The sequence below is a fragment of the Nylanderia fulva genome, unplaced genomic scaffold (assembly GCF_048542155.1).
Source record: "Nylanderia fulva isolate GAGA-0341 unplaced genomic scaffold, ASM4854215v1 Scaffold13, whole genome shotgun sequence".
NCBI lineage: Eukaryota > Metazoa > Arthropoda > Insecta > Hymenoptera > Formicidae > Nylanderia > Nylanderia fulva.
Window position 1 is genome coordinate 112891 of NW_028189518.1, and position 24452 is coordinate 137342.

Below are 24452 nucleotides of genomic sequence, written 5' to 3' on the forward strand. Positions count from 1 at the left end.
TGTCCCTAACCGTGGGTAATCGGAAACCGTCCGAGAACGTGTGAGTGGTTACGAAACACGCTTTTAATTACACGCTGCAGAATACTAGAGCAACCGGCGACACGCAACTACGATACACGAGAATTACTCTTGTTTCTGCCGACTTCAAGTCGGCACTTTCGATCGATTCGTATCGCCAAATTTCTCATTAGGGCTACAAATATAATTATGCCAAAATGTCGAAATTTAAGAAGCCATATCGCGTATGTACATCTATTATACATCAAATATAAATCTTTTCGTTTATATTTAAATTAAAATTAATTATGGTTCCTTAAATTTTATAGATGATGTAAAAGGACAAAAATGCGTAAACTATCTGGACATCTCCCTGAATATCCTTTCGCGGAAGGCTCGATTATATTCGATCGCGTATGCTAATGTTCTCGGTACGGCATCTCGTGCATCGGCTACTATTTGCAAAAAGAAAAAAAAAGCAACGGCAGTTTTAACGACGACTGGGGCGGCACGCTATTTCCGCTTTTTGCCTAGGTCCACTTAACCGCGAGGCGAATCGAAAATCCTTCTACCGTAGAAGATTTATATTTTTCCTGCAGTTACGCGTAATAATTCCTGAAATTTTTAATAAGGTCGCAAAGATTTTTATAGCGATAATCCAGTCGGTAAAATACTCTAAGATTTAAGATGAAACACATTGCGAACACATTTTATTCACCTTTAATATTATTCTTGTAATGAAAATATATTCACACGTTCGTTTCTTTTATATTTTCGAATGTGTCGAATATATACATTAAATAGTCACTTCTTCGTCGAGTATTTCCAAGAAAATGTTGTAAAAAAAAATGCTATAAAAAATTATATTATACCATTTACGAGAGTATTTATATATAAAATAAAGAATATAAAAAATGTTTATGTTCATAATTTTCATGTCCTTTCAGAATAAAAAAAAATATTAGTAGTTTTTTTATTTGTCCGGCACTTACAGCCGTCAACTCTTCAATTTTGTAACGATAACGGTGACCTCGTGTATTTGCGAGCACAGGAGCGTACCCGCGTATGCTTGTTTCAAAGTTCGCTCATCCGAGACGCGTCCGAATGTCCCGAACGAAGACAAATGAAGAAAACGAAGGAGAGCGAGAAAGAAAGAGAGAGACAGATAGGGGAAGGGACGTTACAAAGGATACCGCAAAGCGAAGGAAGGGAGACAGGGTGAGGACAGTCGCGCGCGTACGGGAAAGAGAGCGAAAGAGAGGCCGGATGACGTTGACCTCAAACGAGGCGCCCGGCAGTTGAAACGGTGCAGGAAGGGAGGACGCGACGCCGCGCGCCGCGACGCTGACGCACCGCGTATATTTGGCCGGTTCGCGCTCGCAATCGTATATACGCGCGCATAGCGCACACATCTTTTCTCCTCTTTTTCTTCCACTCGGTAATAGGTATAGGTAGATAGGTGATACTCTCCGTTCTTTCTCGAGCGTGCGAGTTCTGTCCGCGCGCGATACGAGAGCCGTCTGGCGAGGAAAAAGGGCGTACCGGGAGTGAAAATAGGCGTTTGAGGAAATTTGGGGAAAATACGCGGCGTTCTAGCTAAACGGAAGACGGAAGGGAGTTCGTTAAACTCTCTTGGCAGTCTGGCGGCAGAAACTCGGAAAAGGGCGGAACGATTTCTCGTGCACGCATTACGCGCATCATTTCGTCAGAATCTCCATGAACATGTCGCGATATACATTTTATTTCGGTTTTGATTCACGGGACATTGACTCGTTTGAAATTGTTAAATATTTTTTGAGACGAGAGATGTGTGCTCTTTATCTAATTTCTAGTCGAACAATCATATTTTAGAGTTTATTTTATGCGCGGATATAGCGTAAAAGCTACTTGACAGTTCTACTTAAGTCTGACTAGCAATAAATAATTTACTAATTGCAATTCAATGAATACGACATGCTATTATGTTTCCTAATTCGTCACTAATCGGAGAGTGAGATTTAATCACTGTTTTCGATTAATGTAGCAATAATTCTGTATACATTAATAATGGTAATAATATATCTACTTAAATGTTATGGAATTGCTGTGCATGTTTTTGCACAGCGTTTTATTTATAATCAAGCGCCTGTTTATGCGCTCATTCAGAATATACGATACTGTAAATACTTCCAGCCATGAAAAGGACTACTGGATCAGTACCGAATGAATTTATTCAAAATATGTTGCGAGAGATCGAGAGTAATTCGAGATAGGTAAAGCGCAAAATAATGACGGGCAAAGCGAAAGATACAAATGCTGTTGTTGCATAGCGACACTTCGATTCAATCTTCTTGCGCTATAATATGCGTTTGAAAATTGATCGGCAGCGATCTCTCGCACGATGTACGACACGTTTTCGTACTCTTTGATTTATCCATGCGAACATCACGATCGCTGAGAAAAAGCTCCGTGGTGTCTGTGTATATATGTTCTCGTCTTATGCTCAGTTTATACGGCCAATACTTGTATTTTTTCCGTATATATAATGTGAAGGATTTGCCAAAAGCGAGAGAAGTATGAAACGATACGGCAGACATGGCGAATTTTTTTTAATGACGGACGATAAGAAGAATGTTGCGCTACTCACCGGTTGAAGCTCGTTATCGAGGTGGCGTGCTGCTGCAGCCGGCTGATCTGAAAGAGCTGTTCGTCTCCTCCGCCTTCGTCACCTCCGCCCCCGACACAGTCCCAAACTTCGCTGGATTCGTCGGATCTCTCATTACTGTCACTGACCTCTTCGTCATCCTCGGCTTCCATTGCTGCACACATTCGATAAATACAGAATTAGTAAAATCGCCCCGCGAGAAATATCCGACTACGTCGAATAGAGATGGAATATTGTTGTTTAATGAGATGAAACTATACTGCAATACATGTCGAATCAGTGAGAATTAAAATATTTTCATTATTCGTAAATTGAGAATGTTCTTTACAATATGTCAACAAACTAAATCTCTCTGTTAAATTCGTCATCGAATTAACATTAGTTTGCCGAGCATGTCTTATTCAGAAATAAAAATTGTACAGAATCATATAGCGAGATCAGATTTTTATGCTGTTTAAATAGACGAAAATAATTTCTACGCTTAATTGTATGTACACAGAGAAAATGTTCTCTTAGAATTTACCTTGAAAATCATGATAATCGTGGGACAATATAGTATCAAAAGAATTTAAAAGTTTCTCTGATTAAATATTTAGCACAAAAAATATTAATATCTACCATATAACATATACGTATAAAATATGTTAAAATTCGATTAATTTTATTTCCAATCCCACGATTTTCAGGATAAATTCTAAGAGAAAATTCTCTCCGTATATGCGAATGGAAAGACTGACGTGTCTGTTTTTCTATTTTTCGAAAAATAAACGTTATAAATTTTCTCGAGATAATTCCCCGGAGCGATGAGAAACTATCTGTCGGAAGGAACGATCAGTTTGTAACAAATCGTTCGCATTGACCTCGAGAGAATGACCGAATCGATCGTAGACAGATCGTGTGCGCGTCTTCCGCCCGTAATTCGATTTCTTTTTGTCCGTCCCACGAAAGAAACGAAGCGACGGGAGGGGTTGGCGAATGTAACAAGTACGATGGCAGCGACAGGTGGTGCGATAGCAGCGAGGAAACGATTCAAAGGAAAAGATATCACGGACATCTTCGAGACTTTGAACGAGCTCGTCCCTACTTGGATCTTCTCGCTTTTCCTCGCTCCATCTCGCTTGTTCGATTTTCTTCGCCGTTTTTTTTACATCCCTACTTAGAACGGATTTCTATCTAGATTTTCTTTGCTTTGTTTTTTAAATACTTATTTAAAAAAGTATACGAAAGGCAATAAACAATAATTGTTTGTAGCGCATGATTATATTTCGATATACCATTTAAAAAACATGGACTTTTGTAAATAAATAAATTTGCTAATTTTTAAAGTAAAATTTAATTTTTATTACTTTCAATATTACTTCAATATTTTGAATTCATTATTTCAATATTTTACTAATGTTTTATCAAGTTTTTATATATCTTTTGTACGCAAAGTTTACATATAATAATAGAAAAAAAGAGATGCATTGTAATCACATACTCTTATTATTTCTAGTAAAATATTTGCCAATCATAATACGAAGATAATTCGAGATAAATCTACTCTAATAAAGAAATGAGTTTTATATTACAATACAATGATTGGAGTAAAGAATGTATTTGCAGAAAGAAAAGATAAATTCGTTAAATTACAAATTTTAATCCCTGGTTATTATAGACCAAATATTATGATAAATGAGTAATAATTGATTCAGCTTATAATTTTTCCTCCAATGCGTTTCACCGCGAAACATTTTTATAGTAATTAAATCTTTTTCTTCTTACAATATCTTTAGACGTGCACGAGTTTTCTCGACATAAGATCGAAAAAAAAAAAAAATACAATATGAAAAGAAATTTGATAAAATAAAGATATTAGGAAAGAAATAAATGTATCGATTAATTCATTAAAAAATTTTTTGATTAATTTAGATTTTTTATCGCGAGTAGATCATATTTTATTAGCCCTTAAATTTACAGTTAATAATCGTTCGATTTAAAAGTATTGCTTTCATATTGTCCGCAACATCTTTTGGTATATTTATTTTCTTATTGTTAATTAGAAAATAAATGTTGCCTCCAAAACTTCACTTAAATTACGTTCAATGCGCATCACATACGGCCTCATATACATTTTTTCATTTTTATTTTTTCTTTGCATTATTAATTTTATCTACGATCTATTCCGTCAGGTTTCATCCAACATTTACTTTTGTCAATAATTATGTATAAGTAAACTAGCAAAGAGATCAGAGAGAAGAGATAAATAAAAAATAATAAAAGAAACTTTACGTAATTCTGGAAAATTATTTCGAGTCTGGCAAACGTCAATTTCACTAATATCGATATTCATGCACCGACTGGAATACAGCATTTTATAATTAGAAGTAGTTAAAGTATTACCGTTATAAACAAATAAAAATAATCGAAAAATTAGAAATAAGAGTACAGAATAACAACAATAAAAGGCGCCGTGTCTTTCCATTTCAAGAGGTCGATGAAAACTGATAGCTGCGAGAATATATCATAAGTAGTATCATATGTAAACAATTTCTCTCACATACTTAAGCGTCTTATACAGTTAATAAATACAATAATAACAGTCAATAATACACGTAGTCGGCATAGATTCTATTTTTATATTCCAAATAATTTACTTCAAGAGAGATTTATTTTTATTTTGTCCTTTCGCACATGTGGTATGCGATATTTGACATGTATAATAAATGTAATATTTTTATAAAATGTATCTTTATATTATTTTATCAGGTTATAAAGATCATTAATTCAAAAATGTTACAAGAAAAAAATAAATTTTTAATAAACATATAAATTACACGTCTCGCAATATTTTTCTCGCATGTTAAGTATTTTTCTGCTACAAAATAATGTTCATTTCTAATTGGAAAACAGCATAAATTATGTTTTGTCCGCAATTTTACGAATCTTTTTAAAAACGTTGGGTGTAAATTAATTTTATAAAAAATGATATTAAGCATAGTTTCGAAAAAATATGTTTTCGAATAAAGATAAATGGATATGGATAAAAATTAAAATTAAATTAAAACAATAAAACAATTATTCTTTACAATATGTCTCTTTATCTACAAACTAAATACAGCTTCGAATATGATACACAGATCTAAGAAATTGTCATTTTCCCATAAAACTGTGTATAGTCAATGCGTAGGAAACCGGAGCCACCACCTTATGCGTTATCACGCTCTCTCTCTCTCTCTCTAGATTTCCCTCTCTCCTGCGACCTTCGGAAAGTTCTCTCCCCTTTGCTCCATTCGTATTAGGCGCCACGATTGGGCGCCAAATGACGGCGACCACGACTATAAGGGGTGCCGCTACCAGAGGGATGAAGATCGCGGCACGCGAAGGGTGAGGAAAGGGGAGATAGAGCGAGAGAATGAAAGAGAGAGACCGATGGGGAAAAGGGGATGAACGAAAGGGAACGAGAAAGACGGGGAATGTGTGGAGAGAGCAGAGGGGCGTGGCAAGATGAATGATCGCAAGACGCGGGAGTATTGATCTCGGGAACTGTACTCTCTCTCGACGGCGGAGTCTCTTTCTCTCTCTCTTCTTCGTATATATGGTATATCCTTCCCTCGCCCACCGCGATCTCCTCTCTTTCGCCCTTGCTTCTATCTCGAGTTCTCTCTCCCGAGGCTTCGCACCCCTGTACCGGGGGTTGGGTGCCACGGCGGTTGGGTTCAGGGTCATGCGTGCACCCATCTCTCTCTTTCTCTTTCCGTTCTTCCTTCCTTCCTCCGGCGAGGGAGAGGTCGTCCCCGTCTGGATCGAAGCCGAAGAACCTGAGGAAGACCCTTCTCTCGCCTCGATATATCCAGACTGCCTATACCGGCGACCAGTTCTGTGACCATCGAGACCTACGACATCTTCGTCGCTTGGTAGCATAATACAGAATCTTTCGCTAAACGTTCATCTTATATCCGCGAAATAGTAGCTTCCGCAAATATCGGAAATCCCAAGAGAAATTATTGTAAGTCAAGAATCGTTAATATAGGTTTATATCGCAGTTTTATATTCACGTTCGTATGTATTATGTATAAATCTGAAAGGATAATTTAATTTCGTTATAATTTAGTTAATCGATAATTATAATTCGTTACATCTTTGGAAAAATTTGTACAAGTGTAATTTAGTTTAATTATCGAGAATATGTACGCGTAAAATTGAAAAAGAGAAGCATGACAATGCCGCGCGTGCATTGTCGTGAAAATACTGTTATCATATTATTCCGATGAATATATACAAACGTTATTTTTTACAAAGCATCGAGTATATCGTGAATTGCCATAAGAGGAATTAACGCAGCCGCTGCTATTCGTTGTTAGTAATAACCGAAGCACGGGGAGAGTGAATGGAGAGCGAGTCCGACAAACGTGACAGTTTCACGAAAAGTAATTACTGCCCTCTTATTCCGCAGTTATTATACGATGAAACGGCATCCGAAAGGAAGCCATCCACCGAGCACCTTCATTATTTTTATAAAACGTAGAAATGTAGCTCAAGGATGTAGATTAATATTTTCTCCGTAGTTGGGCGCTTTGTAATGGAGATGGCATTTTATCGAACCGGCGATTACCATTTTAATTACAATCTTGTCATGTCATGCGACGCGAGCAATGATCTGGCTTGTATAATTTCCAGACGTTCTGAGAGAAAATAGACTCTCGTGTATGTATATATCATAAATTTTCGGTAAGTGATTTAAATACAGAGATTAAAATTAGTATAGGTTACACCTGTTCAATTCGTAATAGCTATAAATATGGGATTTATCCTATACTCCAATTATCGCGTTTAACAACACTATCGTCATAAAATGGAAAGATTAAATATTTTCGTACATTAGTAATATTCAACTCTTTGCGAATTTGCCGAAATTTTATGTAATGCAATTGTTGTTTTGATTGATTTTAATTTCTGCTTAGAAAGAAAATCGGTTTTATTAAGTTCGAAACTTACAACTCTGCGACATTGTTATGGCGTTCTACTTGATCGAATCTTTGAGCGTATTTACGGGAAAAAAATTGTTGAAGGAAGTAGCTTAGCATTACATTAGAATGTAGGTATTTCTTCCTCGCATGATTCGTGATTACCCGTGGAGGCACATAATCAGGAAGTACGCGGCAAATATTTCCCTTCCGCAGCGGCGCACGAAACTCGATGGGTGTCGCCACAATGTATCGTAATGACAGGTGGATACCAAGTACCGGGATAATCATAGGTTAAACGAAGAGCGGACAGTTGGCGAGCGAAAGTCCTCCACTCTCGCGAAGAGCGGAATACTTCTTTGCGCCGTTTGACTTCGGCATCGCGTTCTTTCCGCTGAAAAGCTCATATGTGTGTACGAAGTGTATCGATATGCAGCGGCTCGATGGTGGAACATTTATTATTCAGACGGCGTAGAGCGTATTTTCTCTCTCTCGCCCTTCCTGTATCGGCAAATGATAAAATAAAGTCGCTTTTGTAGTTACATTCGCGAATACCGACGACTCTAAGTCGTCATCGACAACGAGCTCGTCCGTCGACTTACGTCAATTTAGAAATAAGGTTTTTAGATCGTGGCGCTGCATGACTTATTCACGCGAGTCGTGTCGTAGCTCGTTGGTTATACCAGGCGCCTAATGTCCTTATATTAACGGTGTATAAGAGACAAACGTATATTTTACGAGGCACATGTAGAGATACGTGGCTGTACGATTATATTAGACGGCACGTGCACCTTCAAATACTGTACTTTTTTCCACATACGACAGGTATAAAACTTTCTCTGCATGATTATGTGTGCAAATTACACGCGACTCTGTCATACAATTAGAATCGTGCTAATTGCTACAAGTTTGCAGGACGGTCTCATTTATGCAATATTAATTGCATTCCGACGGTAGAGTCGTGACGTCAATCATCGCCATTCCGGTTGATCGAATTTCACGGTAACGTCTATATATGAGGTATTAATATCATTCCTAGAGAGACACGTTCGATCTTTTATTCGGAAAACATATTGCGCGCGATGGAAGGAAGATAGATTAAAAAAAAAAAAAAAAAAAAAAAAAATCCGGAATAACATGCACTCGTTCGTGATTAAATATGATAAGGAAGATATACGAAATTAATCTTGTTTAAAGATTTGACGATTATGGTATATAACGAAAACGTTGACAATATGAGAAAATTCGATATCAAATTATAATTACATATATAAAGCTAAATTTATAGTAAACAAAAAATTAAAACTTATAAATGTATACGCACACATACACACAAATACACACACATAAGCAGGAAATAAAATACGCAATAAAAAATAATTCTGCATTGCAGGATATTTCATATATGTTAAAAACTTTATACAGGTTTTCCTTCTATCCGCAACTTTTTCAATTTTGTGTTTATTGCATATATACGTTACAAACATATATATTATCTAATATATAGTAATATTGAAAGAGATGAAATCGATACAAGCGAGATTCGAATCGTAAATCGCTTCTACTTAAAAAATCATTTTACCACGTCTCGTAAAGTTATTATTTTTATATTAATGTAAACTTTCTCAATATAAAAATAATAAACGGGATACGAGGTATTAAGTCAATCTCTCCTTTAGTACGTATTTGATTGAATCGTTTTGTGCTATAAAACTCTTTTTAAAACTAAATAGTCCGTCAATCGATGCAATTGTCCTATATTTAAGAAATATATGAAAAATTGAAAATTTTTTTTACCAAATAAAGTTAATCGGAGTATTAAAGTTAAAAACGTTTATCAAACTCAGTTTAGCACTATATGTATAAAAATAGAATATATTTAGTATACATACATGCAAATAGCATATTTTCTAATGCTCTTTTAGCTTTTTAATGCGCTCTTAGCTATAAAAATATTTATCACACTGTTTAAATTTTAATTGCAACTACAATGTTCTTCAATTATAAAATCGTAGCTTATTGATTGTGCTTGTATAACCGGTATTGGCATTTGTTTATCTTTCGAAAACTGTTCTGATAGTTCATTAAAAACGAGAGTAAACGAGATAAAACAACATTTTATGAAATCAATTATTTTGATTGAGTATTAGATAAAATTGAAATTTGTTCGTTCGCGAAAAATGGAAGCATAATATATTATAATTTTTATTACAGTTTTTTAAATATATTATAATATTAAAGAATGATGGCTGTTTTTTGTAACTTTTATTTTTTACTGTATCGTCAGATTCGAGATATTTTATGCACAATCTTCGAATTTTCATTATTTGTTATATATCTAGATTGATAATTACATTTTTCCATTATGGAGAACACAAAAAGAACAACACGTTACGTCTCATATTTTAACAATTCGAGCTTATCGATTTTATTTCAACCTGGAGGTCCATCTGTCCCGAAATGATCATAATATATTTTATTAAATGCAGTATAAATGTGTAATTGATGAATGAATAATTAAATTCGCAATTCTAAAAAAATGGAAATATTGAAATATTATATAACATATTATACATATGTGCCTCAAACAAAAGCGGTCAAGTTTAATTATAAAAAAAGAAGTATTTCTCTCTATATATATCGAGCTTTGTGACCACGAAACATTTCACAGCGGCTCTTCTCTATTTTTCTCTCACAGAAACTTTTGGCGAGATTCTCGAGAAAAAAAATAAATAAAAATAAATAAAAAATAAAAAAGTCAAAAGAGAGGAAAGGAGGGTGGTTTTTTCTCCCCCAAGTCTCGGGAATTCCTGCGTGGGACTGCCGTGCTCTCCCACCGCGTCCCTCGTGTACCACCCAACGTTCGTCGGCATGGACGAAGGCAGCAGGACGAAGGACGAAAGGAAGAAGAAAAGTGTAAGGAAGGCGCGCGGAGATAGATCAATAACAAACCATTATGGACCCTCCGGGACTGCGAAGCGAACGTCGAGACGATTCGACGCGTGTTTCTCTTTCGTAATGCCCGACTTTACTCGCGAGTTATCTCACCACGCTAATTACGTAACTTATTTTCGCCAATGAGCACAAGGATGGAACAAAACGAGCAACTAGTTTAATTAGATTACATGATTAATAATAAACAAGGAAGTTGACAAATATGAACAAAATGATGATGGTTGTTTTTTGTCATTTTTATTTTCTATACCGTATCGTCAGATTCGAGATATTTTTTGCACAATCTTCGAATTTTCATTATTTGTTATATATCTAGATTGATAATTACATTTTTCCATTATGGAGAAAGATAAAAATATCTAAGAGAGTCAATTTCCTTCAAGATTATGTCCGCAAGAATCTATTTAGTTCCTGAAATTCTTGGAATTACGCTGAAAAAAGGTTCGATAAATTATCGATTAACGTCGTGTTGTAAAAGAATAAAAGTTGTCTGGCTGTCATTACGAATGCCCCACCATTATTCCGCGAAACGAGTAATCAATCGTGACTTTTCTATTGCCGTTCCGTTCGCCGAATTATCCTAACTATACGTACATATAAAAGCGAAAGGTCTTACTAGGAATGGATAATCTCTTCTGTTTCATGTCGAGGGCAAGTGGAAAGAGCTTCTTCAGGTATATCCACATAACGGCGAGCGCCACGAGCACCACGAAACATATTCTACGCCGTATTTCGGGCGCGCACTCTCGAATCACGCACACATCACATTTTCCGCGAATCGATCCGCGCACGTATTGCACGACGAAGATCACTCATTTCAAGCTGAAGGATAGACAGCCGAACGATCACTTTAGCGGTGGATGAGGAGCGGTGACGTGACAACTGTACGCGAAATTCCATCGAAGGTCGCGCGATCAATGACATTTAAAATCTACCCCCAGCGGGGAGAGAGAGAGAGAGAGAGAGAGAGAAAAGAGAGAGATGGCCCAGTTCTTTAATGAAAGGGGGAACTTGTTGATGGTAGATCGAATTTATCTCGAAAAAATCTCGTATTGGCCGGTAACGAAATCGGTGGGTCTCGCGTGGCGGAAAGTGTCGGTGAAACCGGATGCTGGGGATCTCTCGGAGCCGGCATTTTCCGACATCATTTGGCCAAAACGGCCATGCGTGAGCCGGTGAAACACATCTCTCGTCTGCCGCTCGACGTACCTTTTGCGAATTTTAGAAACGTAGAACGAGAGATCTCAGGTCATCTTTAAGGAGATCCCTTCCGTGAGCTATATCGTTCGCACTAGTATTTCACAGGAATTTCTCCCTACGACGTCGCGATGTCAGCCATGCTGAACCGAAATTCTCGTCCACGAGCACCGGGCGCAGTCTTGAGACGACGACTCCACTTCGACATCGCGGATCCGGCGACCGAATTTTTTCGAGTACAGATATTCGTCGTGGATGACAAATTTATCGAAACCTTGCGTTTTCTCCGATCTGCGCAACCGATCTTCTCGATATAATTTAATTCACGCATGATTTCATCCGAAATTACACGCGTCACTATCCATTAGTTACAGGAATTCTCGTGTCGTGTCTAATGTTGAACTTTTCCACTTATCCTCGAACGTTCTCCCAATTACGACGACGACGAGTGTCGTGTCGGCCGAATTTCCACGAACACTTCGCGGATTCCAGTCGCGACACGCCGGTAGGACGAGTATACTCGACGACGACAAGGTTCGCGATTCGCGCGTGTTGCTCGTTTCTCATCACCCCGGCGAGTGGAGAAAAGACAAAAAACGAGAGAATCCCACACACGACCATCGCACACTTTTCACGCGCACTTTACCGATTTTCACGACTCGGTTCTGTTCTCTCTCCCGGCGAAGAGCCGTCGAGCCGAGACTAGACGACGACGACGACGACGACGACTGACGATGACGATGACGACGACGACGACGACGACGAAGACGAGGTCGAGGATGGCAAACCGGACATTTTGTAATACAAAAGAATGCGACCCTACCAACTAATAAATCCGCTTTTAACGTGGCGGCCCGACGTACACGCCGGGTTCTTGCCGGCTCCACCAAAGGCACGGTCGCTCTCTGCGTGTCGATGCCCCCCACCGCACCCCCCGCCCCCCTCCGCCTCCTGCGCACCATCCCCCGCTGCCCCCCAGGGGCGGATGGTAGCGACGCAGAGCGCCGTCGCCGCCGTCCGGAGCTGACGGGGGCGCCACCGAGCGGTACCGACGCCGACGCCCGCGACCGATCGATAGCCGCGACCGACGACGAAGATGAGAACGACGTACAATTCCCGACGATGTACGTGTTCCTGACCCCGTGGACGAGCTCCTTCCGGACAGTTTTTGGCGAATAAGGGAGAACGATTTAAGGAAATCGGTCGTGGGATTCGATCGGGGAGGATCGCATGTGAAATCGAGGACTGCGACACGAGAAAAATTCGATTTCAGTGTTTTTCCGGTCGCGATTTTTAATCTCGCTCGCGATTTATGTGTAGTTCTAAGCGAGAAAGATAGGATCCGCTATATTCCAGAGAGGGAGAGAAAGAAAGAATACGAACTCTCATTTAAGAGTTAAAATAATATTTATGAATAAAATAAAGATTGACATATACATATATAATAATGCAGAAAAAATTGTATACCGTATAAAAGTAGAATATATATCTCTGTTCTTCGTTTTTCAGTTATGTCTTTTAATATTCTCAATGCAAACTGCATGCATTTCGTTTTTGGAATAAAAATTTTTATGTATTTTATCAATATTGTAGCACCATATATATTTAATATATTAGACAATTCGTGTATTTCTCGCAGAGAAAATTTTCTATATATTTTTATAAACGAACTAAAAAAAAAAAAAAAAAAAAAAAGAAGCGTATTACTATTTTTAAAAAACTGTATGTACGTAATTGATCTAGAATTAATATTTTTCCTTCAGATTTGAAACAATTAATCCTAATTGCTAATGAAATATTAATAACATCGTGGCGCACAATGTACAATTGTTCTATAAAAATATACCTCGGTTTCACGCGGAATTTAAATCTGAATTAAACCAGTGAACAGCGCGTTATATCGGGACTTCCTTCTCTTACTCGACAGTATACGCATTGCGAATAACGCAAACCGGACGAAGGAAGTAGGGGAGGGCATACACAAGGAGACGAAAGAGGAGAAAGAGAAGAGCGAGGGAGGGTATAGAGAAAAGAGCTAAGGGAGCGCGAAAATACGAGTGCGTGCGTGCGTGCGTGTGTACCGAGCGGAAAAGAAGCGTATAGTACGAGAGCGGAAAGATCGTGGTGAGCGTGGACGGAAAGACTGACAGAAAGAGCGAGAAAGAGAGAGATCGAGAGGGGAATGGAAAGAGGAAAGAGAACGTTAGATAAGAAAAGTCATCCGGTCACTGTGCGTGCCGCGCTATACCGTCATTCATTGATTGCATCGTACGCGGAGAACGTTGTACGCTCTACGCCGTTAATACGGATAGCGGAGCGCGCGAGTGTGAAAGAGAGAACAGAAATGCCGGAGGAGAGGAAGATAGACAGCGGGGGCGGAGGACATAAAGTATGAGAAAAGTACGCTCGCTCGCGATTACATACATCCGTCTCATTCTCCCCTGTTGCGGCGTCTTTTTTCGCTCGCATTTTTATTTCTCCTTTCTTTCATTCCGCGTTCGTTCCTCGCGTCGCTCCGTCAATTGGAAGCTCGCTTTATCGAACGGCCGTACTTCGCTTTCGTGACGGTGATTGACCGCGGATGTATTATCACGTATAGTAACGACGATTAACTGTGGCGACTATATCAGATGTAATAACGATATATTTAAGAGGGTACAGCGGTTGATCGAGAATCGAGAATTGTGTGTTGAGGTTGGACTCAATTTTTCATTATTAGAGACGCGTTGCTGAATATTTTTCCAAGTATTTAATGAATATATAAGAAAGAAATATATGTATATGAGATGATATATAATTATGATATGTATACATAATAATTTTTCCTAAGTAAATTATCGGTATCGAAATATATTATTTTAAGCTCTTTTGCGATATCAATTTAATTATCAAATCCCATAAAATATTTCCAAAGTGTGTAATCATGTTCGATGCGTAGATATTTTTATCATTTATAATAACATATAAAACTGACAAATTTAATACTTTCGGAAATATTAAATGTCAATTTATTGTTATGACATAAAAAATATGACTAAAAATTATATGGATAAAAAAAATGTGGGCGCTGTGAAAGAAAAGAAGGTAAATGTGAAATAATTTTTTTGAATGAGCAGCAATCTTTTTGATATATCGAGCAACTCCCTTGTATGAGAAAAATGCGTGACGTCACACACGTGCTTGCGTAACAACGACAAACATTCAGGAAAATTTAAAAAAAAAAATGAAAGAGATGGAGTGAGAGACGGAGTGAGAGATAAGTCATTATGGTCAATGTGCGTGGCCACGTCACACACGCCAGACAGTCAGTCATTCATTGATAGTATCATAGTATAGTCTGAGCGTACACGTTGCGCAGCTCGCGGCACGGCACGCACGTAAGTTTGCGTGGTAAGTCACGGGCGGAAAGAGACGTGACGACTACAACGTGCGCAATGTGGGAGGAGGAGAAGCACGGGAACGATCGAAGACAAAAGAGAAAGTACTCGGTATGTATATACGGTAAGAATGAATATCGTACGTAGAGCCCGTGTATATGTGTGTGTGTGGATTAAGTGCCTCGAGATATCCCGTAGCGTTTTTTCTTCTTTTTTTTTGTTTTAATACTGATATAGTAAGACGAAGTTAAACGGGACTGGACGAGGAAATTCGAAAGACGGGTCGAAAAGACCCGAGTGTACAACCGCGACGGATGTAGTGTTCTAAAAGTAGTCGCCGTGTAACTAGCCTCGAGATGCGTAGAGAACGTGTGTATAACGAAACAGTGTAATGAAATACTATTAGCAGCGTGCTTTGATCTTACGAAGAATACTAATTTAGAACTGGTCTCTTTAAATTTAAACCTCGCTCTGTCGCAACATTTATCAAGCATTTTTATCAGACTGAGCAGACTTTTCAATTAAAGCCTAGATTATTTGTTAAAAAGTCAAATAAGGTATTCAGCGATAGGATACTAAATAGAATGAAAGCTTGAGAATGTATTTTTCATGTCATAGTAAAAATTTAAAAAATAGCCTTTTGTCGAATTCAAGAAATAGAATAATAAATAATTTACTTTTCTTTTGATATTGGAATAAATTCCGGCGTTCAAAAGACTCTACGAGAGACATCACAATTAGAAAAATGTACAGTTAAAATTGCAAAAAAATTATTTAATGTATTTTATCATGTTACAGCTATGGCATGAAGAATTTGGAATATGTATTATGTGTGTATGATAGAACATTTTTAATAAAATGATGTCTATATTGAAATCTTGTACACATGTTGGTTATATAAGAGAGCATGACCTCTCGCGATTTACAATAGTTTGCCGATTTATTGCATAAAGGATGTTCATGGCAACGAACGATATACCATGCTTGGACAAGTATAACGTGTTTATAACAAGCCGGAAGGAAGAGAAGCGGAAACTGAAAGACAGAGGCGGAAAATACGGACGGTATGACTTCGATGCGCGTATTAGTATACAAGAAAGAAACGAGCGGAAAAAGCAGAAAAATCGCAACTCATGCAACTTATCACTCGCGATGCATAAACGTGCGTTTGCGAAACGTTTTACGTGTGTTCGTTGTATAAAAATATTTCTATCCTGAAAAATCGTGTTGATTCTTTTCCATCTGGCGGTCTAAAATTAGACAACGATATGCCAAGTGTATACATTCCTGTCTCTATTTTTAAAACATCAAACAATGTTTATAGTGAATTATAATTGTTATGATTGATCAAGGTTTGACTCAAATCTCAAAACTATTATTCTACGTATAATGCGCGCGAAATACTATGAATAAACAGATATAATAATTAATGTTTTGAATTAATTGTACATCATATGGTAAAATTATATATTGTAAACTCATAATATTATTGTATTTCTCTCTCTCTCTCTCTCTCTCTCTCTCTCTCTCTCTCTCCTTTTCTTTCTCCCTCTCTCTTAATTTGTTTGAATTCTATCGTACATTTTGTACAATTATTTCACGTTGAATTGAAAATATTAATTATTGTATATAGTAATTTATAATATATCCATAATCAGAAATTGGCATAGAAAAATTAAAGTGAATGTAAAAAAAACATGAAAACTTTTTTTATTACAATCAATCTTAATCACAAAATTAGGGAATCACGCGATAGCGGACGAGCTGGTTGGTCGGTTAGGCGGATAAAAACGCGGGAGAAGACGCGAGTTAGGAGAAATGTTGCTCTAATTAAGCGACGTAAGTTTATTAAACCCCGGGCTTAAAATAGCGGACGGCGCATTATCCAGGAATGTAAGGGCAGTCCGGTTTTATTGCCGGTCGAGCCCTAAGATTAACTAGCACGAGCCATTTTACTCGGGTCTTGCCTGGAGAATCGTTCGGAGTTATTCGTCAGAAACAATGTGCTCTCATTGAGGAGCCGGGAAACGCGACGTAAAATTGATACCGCGGTCCTGTCTCTCGCGTGAAAGGCGAAAAATTAGGACCGAACGATCGATCGGCGCGCGGTCGCGTCGGACGCCATTTATTCGGCGGCGCGTAAGATGGATGTATATATTCGCGAGAAAATGGGGGTAGCGCCTAAGAAACGATCGATTACCAGTCGTGTCTGAAATTAGGTTGACCGAAGAACCACTAGAAATATCGGAGCGAAGACTCTTCTTGAAGCGTGAGAGAGAAAACAACGCGATAGAAACGCAATTTCGACAATGTACGAGAGATATTTCAAACCGACCTTCTCTTCAATGAAAGAAAAATTAATTCTTTTGAGATATCACAATATCGTAAGCTTGTTGCGGTCTTCTAACGGAGACATACGGTCCTTAATGCAGAGCGATTCATTGAACGTTATATAAATGTGAATATTCATTTCGTAAAATTTTAAAAGAACATTTATTTATTTATTAATAAGCTTTATTTTATTTATTGCGTACACCAAGTTCATGTAATTTGGAATATAAAAATCTATTATACAAAACAAATATACAACAAATTGTAATTCTACTGATTCTTCGACCAATTTGGAGTTAATCTTTTCTAACAAAAATATTGAAATATATAAATTGGTTTTTCAGTTCTAGATAATTAAACCGTTTCTGCAAAAAAATCTAGCAATATAAATAAATAACATAACAAATAATAAAACTTCATTCTTTTTGTTTAATTTTAAATGGATTTTATATTTATATGTATATAAATTTGATTTTGTTAAGATATTTCATACATATAAGATACTTTAAAGATTTAAAAAGATATGAAAAGATATGAAGAGTTTAGTTCAATTTTTGATAAAGAATATTAATTTTGAATTATATAATAAGACTTTGCACGTGAATAAAAAATATGTTACATATTTCCGAATAAAAATATGAATGTTGAAATTTGAAATAAAAGAGATTTAGAGTGTCTCTTGTCTCAATTTTCTCAAGAGTCATAAAAATAAAAAAAAGTATTCAGAGAATCTCTTGTTCTAATTCTTTCGAAGCGTTTCTCTTCAAAATGAAAGAAGGATAAACGGGGATATTGCACTTTTTTTTATTTACGTATACTTCAATCAAGTGTTGAATCGACGTTGACGATGCGAAGTCGAGAGGTATCAACGTGGAAGTTGCACACGATCGCGAGGGTCAGGATTAAATATAACTGTGCTCGGGCTATTTATAAAGATTAACTTGTTGGCGAGATAACGAAGGAGAAGATGGAGACAACGGCGCTAAATTGTCGCAACAATTGCGCGGGAACCGACGCCGCGGATTCCGGGGCGGCCGTTTCTCGTGCCACTTTGAGCTTCGGCCTCATTCTCGTCTCAGTCGTCAATCGTACATATTTCAAGAAAAAATAACCGATTATTATATGTATAATCAATCAATTATCAAATATTGTATGCCGTTTAACGTTTTACATTTCAATTATAATTCAACGTTAAATCATGTCTTTCGCGATTATTACAATAAAATTTTCAACTTTTCACGCTGATTTTGAAAGATGAATTAATTTATGTAAATATTTTATTTTTATAATTTATTATGCCATTTCTCTTACGGTAAGAATGTCATTCGTGAATTTTATTATTCTCTTGTCTGATTAAAATATTTTTAGATGTGGAAGAATATATATATATATATATATATATATGTAGGATAATTAAAAATAAATTCAGCACGATAAAAGATTGCAGAAAAAATGAACTCATTTAAATTTTAAATCAGATTTTAATATAATATATATGTACCTATATTCGCACTATATAATAGCAATATCTCAAATGAGGAGCAATAACTCATAAAAGCAAAAAATCACATATAAAATCCCTATAGAATCATATAATAAATTTTTCATCTCAAGATTTATCCGTTTACGTTTGAAACTACAGAGAGAATAACTTTGTACCGTTAACATATAATATATAAATTGCAGTCTTACGCATCGTATGAAGAATTTTGGCGCTAGTAAATGGCCTACACATCGCCCACGAAGATATGAGAATTGAAAGAAAATATGAAAATGTTTGTCGATAAGCAGCGGTTCTCCGACACTATACTTTATTACTTATGAAATATATGACAGAGCGGGCAGAAACACCATAACGGAAGTTCGTTGTACCTGGAAAGCGCGTTCCACGGCGACACTCGGAGAACACAGAGTGCAGTCTGGAATTTTATTTACACTAGGCATTCGTACACGTGGACTGTTTGCAGCGTGCAGGCGGGATCCACGTCCGCGTTCCCAAAAAGACGGAAAGAATGTTAGGCCCATCCATTCAGAAAGGCCGGTTAGCGCGTTTACGCGGCGCTGCCTAATCGACCAACCAGCCCAAAAGCAGAAAAACAGACAAGAACAAAGCGGAACCGCTAAAGAAGATTAAATAAGATTGATTTTTTGTATATACCAAAGAGAGTGAGATTTTTACTTATTTCAAATTTCCTATATAATATTAACTTTAAAGAAGAAAAATATTAAAAAATAATAGTCTAATTTGTATTGAAATATCGCTGTTTATCGATAATATACATGCCAATATAAATTAACAATATAATTTATAATAAATAAATTCATAATATAATCAACAATATAATTTATATACGTTTATTCATACATATACATATGTATACGTATATCTTGCACGTCGTGAGAAAGAAAAAAAGAGCGTACACGCGGAAAGTAAAGATATGTTACGACATATTCCGCGTCATTATCTTATTCCCCCCTGAGAGCACCTGATAACACACCGGTTACATATATGCGTCTACGACGCATTCGCCTCTTATTCAGATTAGGAGAATCGCACCGTTTGTTTCTGATCTTCATTTTTTTAAAGATCTAATTAATGGAATTATTGGTTGCTTCTCGAACACAAGTTATACGTATATATAATTTGAAACTGTCTTGTAGGTATTGGCTTTTCTTGCAAATATCGCGGATGCAATAAAAAATCACAAAAATTAAAGAATACTAACTAATGTTACATAACTAATATTGTCTAATTCATCTGTAATTTGGAGAAACAAATCTGAAATTTGCAGGATATGTTCGATTGAATCTGTGTCAAACAGAAAGGAATGTCGCAGATCGTAAATTATCCACGAGGGAATGCCGTTGGTATACTCCATGGAGAGGGAGAGGGTTTACGCGGCTCGACGGTTTTAGTCCGTAAACGTTTAAACGTCGAGGCGCACCTTTGATCCGGCGTTCGCTTTGAAGCGCGAATGAGCGACTGAATGCGAAGGTGGGGAAGCGCGTCGATTGTGCAGGGCGGATGTCCCAGTGCCCTTGTACGCGATGGAAAATTAGCGAAATTGTTTTTTTCTCTTTTTTTCTTTCTCCGGTCGAAAAAGGGAGGGGAAGACCACCATGTAGTGGCGGTGGTTTTCCGTCGAATGTTACGTGAAGGCCGTATATATGAAAGAGGGAAAGGAAGAAAGAAAGAGAGATCAACAGGGATGGTCGGAGAACATGGAGGGTACGTTTACATCGAGCTTTTCCGTTTCCGGAATATCCATCGATCCCTCTGTCAGCGGTTCTCGTAACCCAATCAAAACTTTCCCCTTCGAAGCTTACCTATCCTGCTCCCGTCGATCAGGTAAAGTACATCGTATACGTAATACGCGGTTTCGATGTACTCCGCAAAGATCTACGCGAAATCTCGAATTCTATGAATTTATAATGACCGATGAAAATGTCACTTGGTGAACGGAGAAGCTGACAACGTGGAATTTCTGGCGAAGTCGCTTCTACCCTCTTTCACGATTCACGATGCACTTTACGGAGAATGCAAATTATATTAGCGTATCTATATCTTTTTAATTTACTTTTAAACTTAATCAATAGTTTCACAAGTATATGTTTACTTTTAATATATATTTAATATAAAATAAATTTACCGTTTTTTTTTTAATATTTTTAAAAGAGTGGTCGACGCCAATATTTGTAATGTTTAATTTGAATGTGTATAACATTGTATAAAATCAAGATAAATGCGTGACAATAAAAGCTTTTCTTTTTTAAAGAAAATTGAGAAAATATTTATCATTTTCATTTATTTATTCCTATCTATTTATAATTGTAATTATTTTTCTCGATCTCTCTTTGGTTTCATTCTCTCTTATATTGAGTTTATTTTTATCCGATTATTGCATGTAAAATATAACAGATAAAACACGAGAAAGAGAGAATTATGACCTTTTCGTGCTAGAAAATTTCACAGCAGAGTGTGAGATTATACGGTATCGCGAGCGATTCGAGAGACAATGACATCGGCATGATTCCTAAACGGGCGCTTCTAGAAACAGACAGAAGGAGAGATGCAATGTCATCGGCGTTCTTCCCGGAGATCGGTTCACGCGACAGAACGCGGAAGCGTTTCTACCAGAAAGGACCCATGTTCCCTGCTACTTGTCATCGCTCTCGTACGTCCGATCGCGGATCGCGATCATTTCTTGTTCGTGGTCTTTCTTACGAAGAACTACTCGAAAGGAGTAGAACAGGATATACTTCGCCCGAGGAGGAGCAAAATGTTATCTGTACTAAATACGCTTCGATGAGCCTCCAACTGTTCGCGAACAAATGGCAAAAATGCAGAACACGTATTTTAAATTTATTTCGCAAATATATACAGAATCTCTTAGGATATATCTTAGAATTGCTTTACTACTTCCTTCGTTCAAAGGCTATTGAATTAATATTTGCACCGAATATTCCCTTATAGAAATAAATCCGAATGAGCATCATTTAGTTAAGCAATTTTTTTAAGTCTAATTATAAAATAAAAATATATGTTTATAATTTCCATTTTCGTTAAAGAAGCATATTTTACGTCAAACATCGCGTTTCTATCGCGCATAGTAAACAAGAAAATTATTTTATTTATATATTCTGTTTAAATTCATCTAATTGTAAAATTAAAACTAATTTTCGATTCGACAAATTCCTATAAGATTTGCCCAGAAAATTCTATAATTTTTAAATTATTCACACCTATATATGTAAAACAATACGAACGAGTAGAAAGAAGTATCGTTCGATTGACCGGCGTATAAAATAATGACAAAATAATTCTGTACCGAGAAAGAGAGAAGCGAGGATGCGAAAAGAAAGGAGTGAAGATATGGAAGGCAGACAGGGATGGACGGAAGCCGAAGCTGTTTCTCCTTGCTCGTTAGTCACGGTTTCGTCTTTATGAATGGGTTCGCTCTCGTAGCTTTACGAGAAATCGTACTATCTTCACTACCGACGGCCTCTATCCTTTCTCTCCGTCCCTCTTCGCAACAGGGTGTCGGGCAGCGTCCTTCTTCGAGGTTCGCGTCGCGCTATTACAGTCAGAATGGAAGACGGCCGCGAATCGATATTTCTCTCACAGTGTGCTCGTCGTCGTCGACCCCGGGCTGCTCTCGAGAGAACGAATTCGGGATGCTGCCGCCAATATTGTGCGAAAAAGCCGCGAGCTAGACGAGACACGGATCGAATACAGGGCGAATAGAATCGGAATATGTCGATATAATTAATTCGATAACGAAGGAATTAGTTTTAAATCAATTATCGGGATTTAGTTCTATATACGAAGTATTTCCGTATATATATTCCACGCGATAAAGCAAATTACGGCGCGTTCGACACGAAATCTGTTCTGATTTTCGTTTCATTTAACGATGAATATAAGGGAAAACTACATTTCAGGAAATTCTAATTCAATATCAGGTGATCGAATTTAGCAAGAAGTGTGGCGATAAAATTGAAAATGTGATTAGTTTTAAGAAAAATGGATTAATGTAACACAAAATGCATATACATACTAATTCCTTTCAGATTTGTTCCATAATATCTTGTATCGTGCGTTTCTCTCGCAAGGGCGCGGTCAACACCGAATTTCACTTCGTCGGTCATATATATATAAATCGCGAACGTATATAAATGAAAGAGTAAGATATTTTAAATATTCTTCAAATTAATCTTATATCAAATGCTTTACACAATTTTGAGGAAGAAATAAATTTTTTTGTTTTCTTCTAATTACTTTGAGCCGTACGAATTGGTTTTAACCATGTAAAAAAATGCCAATATCTATTTCGAAACTTTTAAACGAGGTTTATTACAATTATATATAAATCTAAATATTGAAAATCGAATACTCGTGTAAAAAAATAAAGACACACAATTATATGTTAGCTACAGATCCCTTTTTTCTAACTAAACGTAATAATAAACTGCTAAAATGTATTAACAACATTTACAAGATTATACATCTGACAAGAATTAACATTCGTCATATTAAATTTTTCACGTATAAAATAAAATTAAAAAAAATTTATTCATATTGAATCATATCGCGAGGATTAATGTAGGATTTCTGAAAGGAAAAAGGAAGAAGTATTTATCGTTTGTATCGTCTACTTCGATGTCGAAGCCACTTGTGCCTGTTAGGAGGCTCGCGCGTCCTCTAGAACGAGAAGACGTAAAAAGGATGAACCCGAGAGAAAGAAGGGGAGAGTAAATCGGGGAAGAGAAACGGAGAGAAGAGGAGAGGGTGGAAGACTCTGGTTGGACCGCGGGAGGAGATGAAGGAGAGATTGGAATGGTATTCGAGGAATGTCATGTAATAATCGGCCGCCATTCGATCGTCCGTTTCGACGAGAGGCGGCGCCACCTCTTGGCTCGGCTCGATTCAACCGTGACGCTGATGGACCACCAAATCGACCATATTGACATACCCTAGTTTTTATATTTAATTCGAAATCGTTCCTATTGAACCAGTTCGGAAACGAGACACCTACGCTTACTTTACGAAAAAAATATAGTTGCGTATTATATAACAGAATACAATTTACAAATGTTTTTATATTTATAAGCATTTTTCTAAGTTGCCGAACGTTATATTTGAAAATTATAAATTTAATAAAATTCTATTTTCACACATATATATGTATAGAAATGTTTAATAATTAAAAAACTAAACTACTGTGTTATTAGTTTTTATAGCTACTTCGTAAAGTGAAATTTCTTTAAATCACGGTTAGCTTAAACTAACTTGTACGAACGGACTTTAAGCAAACATAACAATTAACTTGCTTTTCATTTGTGTTAAAAATAGTTTCTGAAAAGATTAAAACAGGTGTCGACCATGATAACGATCCACCGCGAGATTCCAAGATAAATAAAAAGCGAGAGAAGAGAAAGAAGTGTACAAACGCGTCGCGAAGTTCGTCGTCTCGAAAGGGTGGCAAGAGTCCGGTTTTGCGATAC

General features: G+C 36.9%; 1 protein-coding gene across 1 annotated transcript in view; it reads right to left on the bottom strand.

Annotated features, from left to right (window-relative positions):
* Positions 1-12457, bottom strand: part of LOC114932392 (serine/threonine-protein phosphatase 4 regulatory subunit 1) — a 113123-nt gene extending 100666 nt beyond the window's left edge. The window contains exons 1-2 of the mRNA XM_029304554.2: positions 11159-12457; positions 2624-2795 (exon numbers count right to left, since the gene is read on the bottom strand). Of these exons, the coding sequence (XP_029160387.2) occupies positions 2624-2795; positions 11159-11228 (242 nt within the window). The 5' untranslated portion in view covers positions 11229-12457. The remainder of the gene's footprint in view (positions 1-2623; positions 2796-11158) is intronic.
* Positions 12458-24452: the final 11995 nt, after the last annotated feature.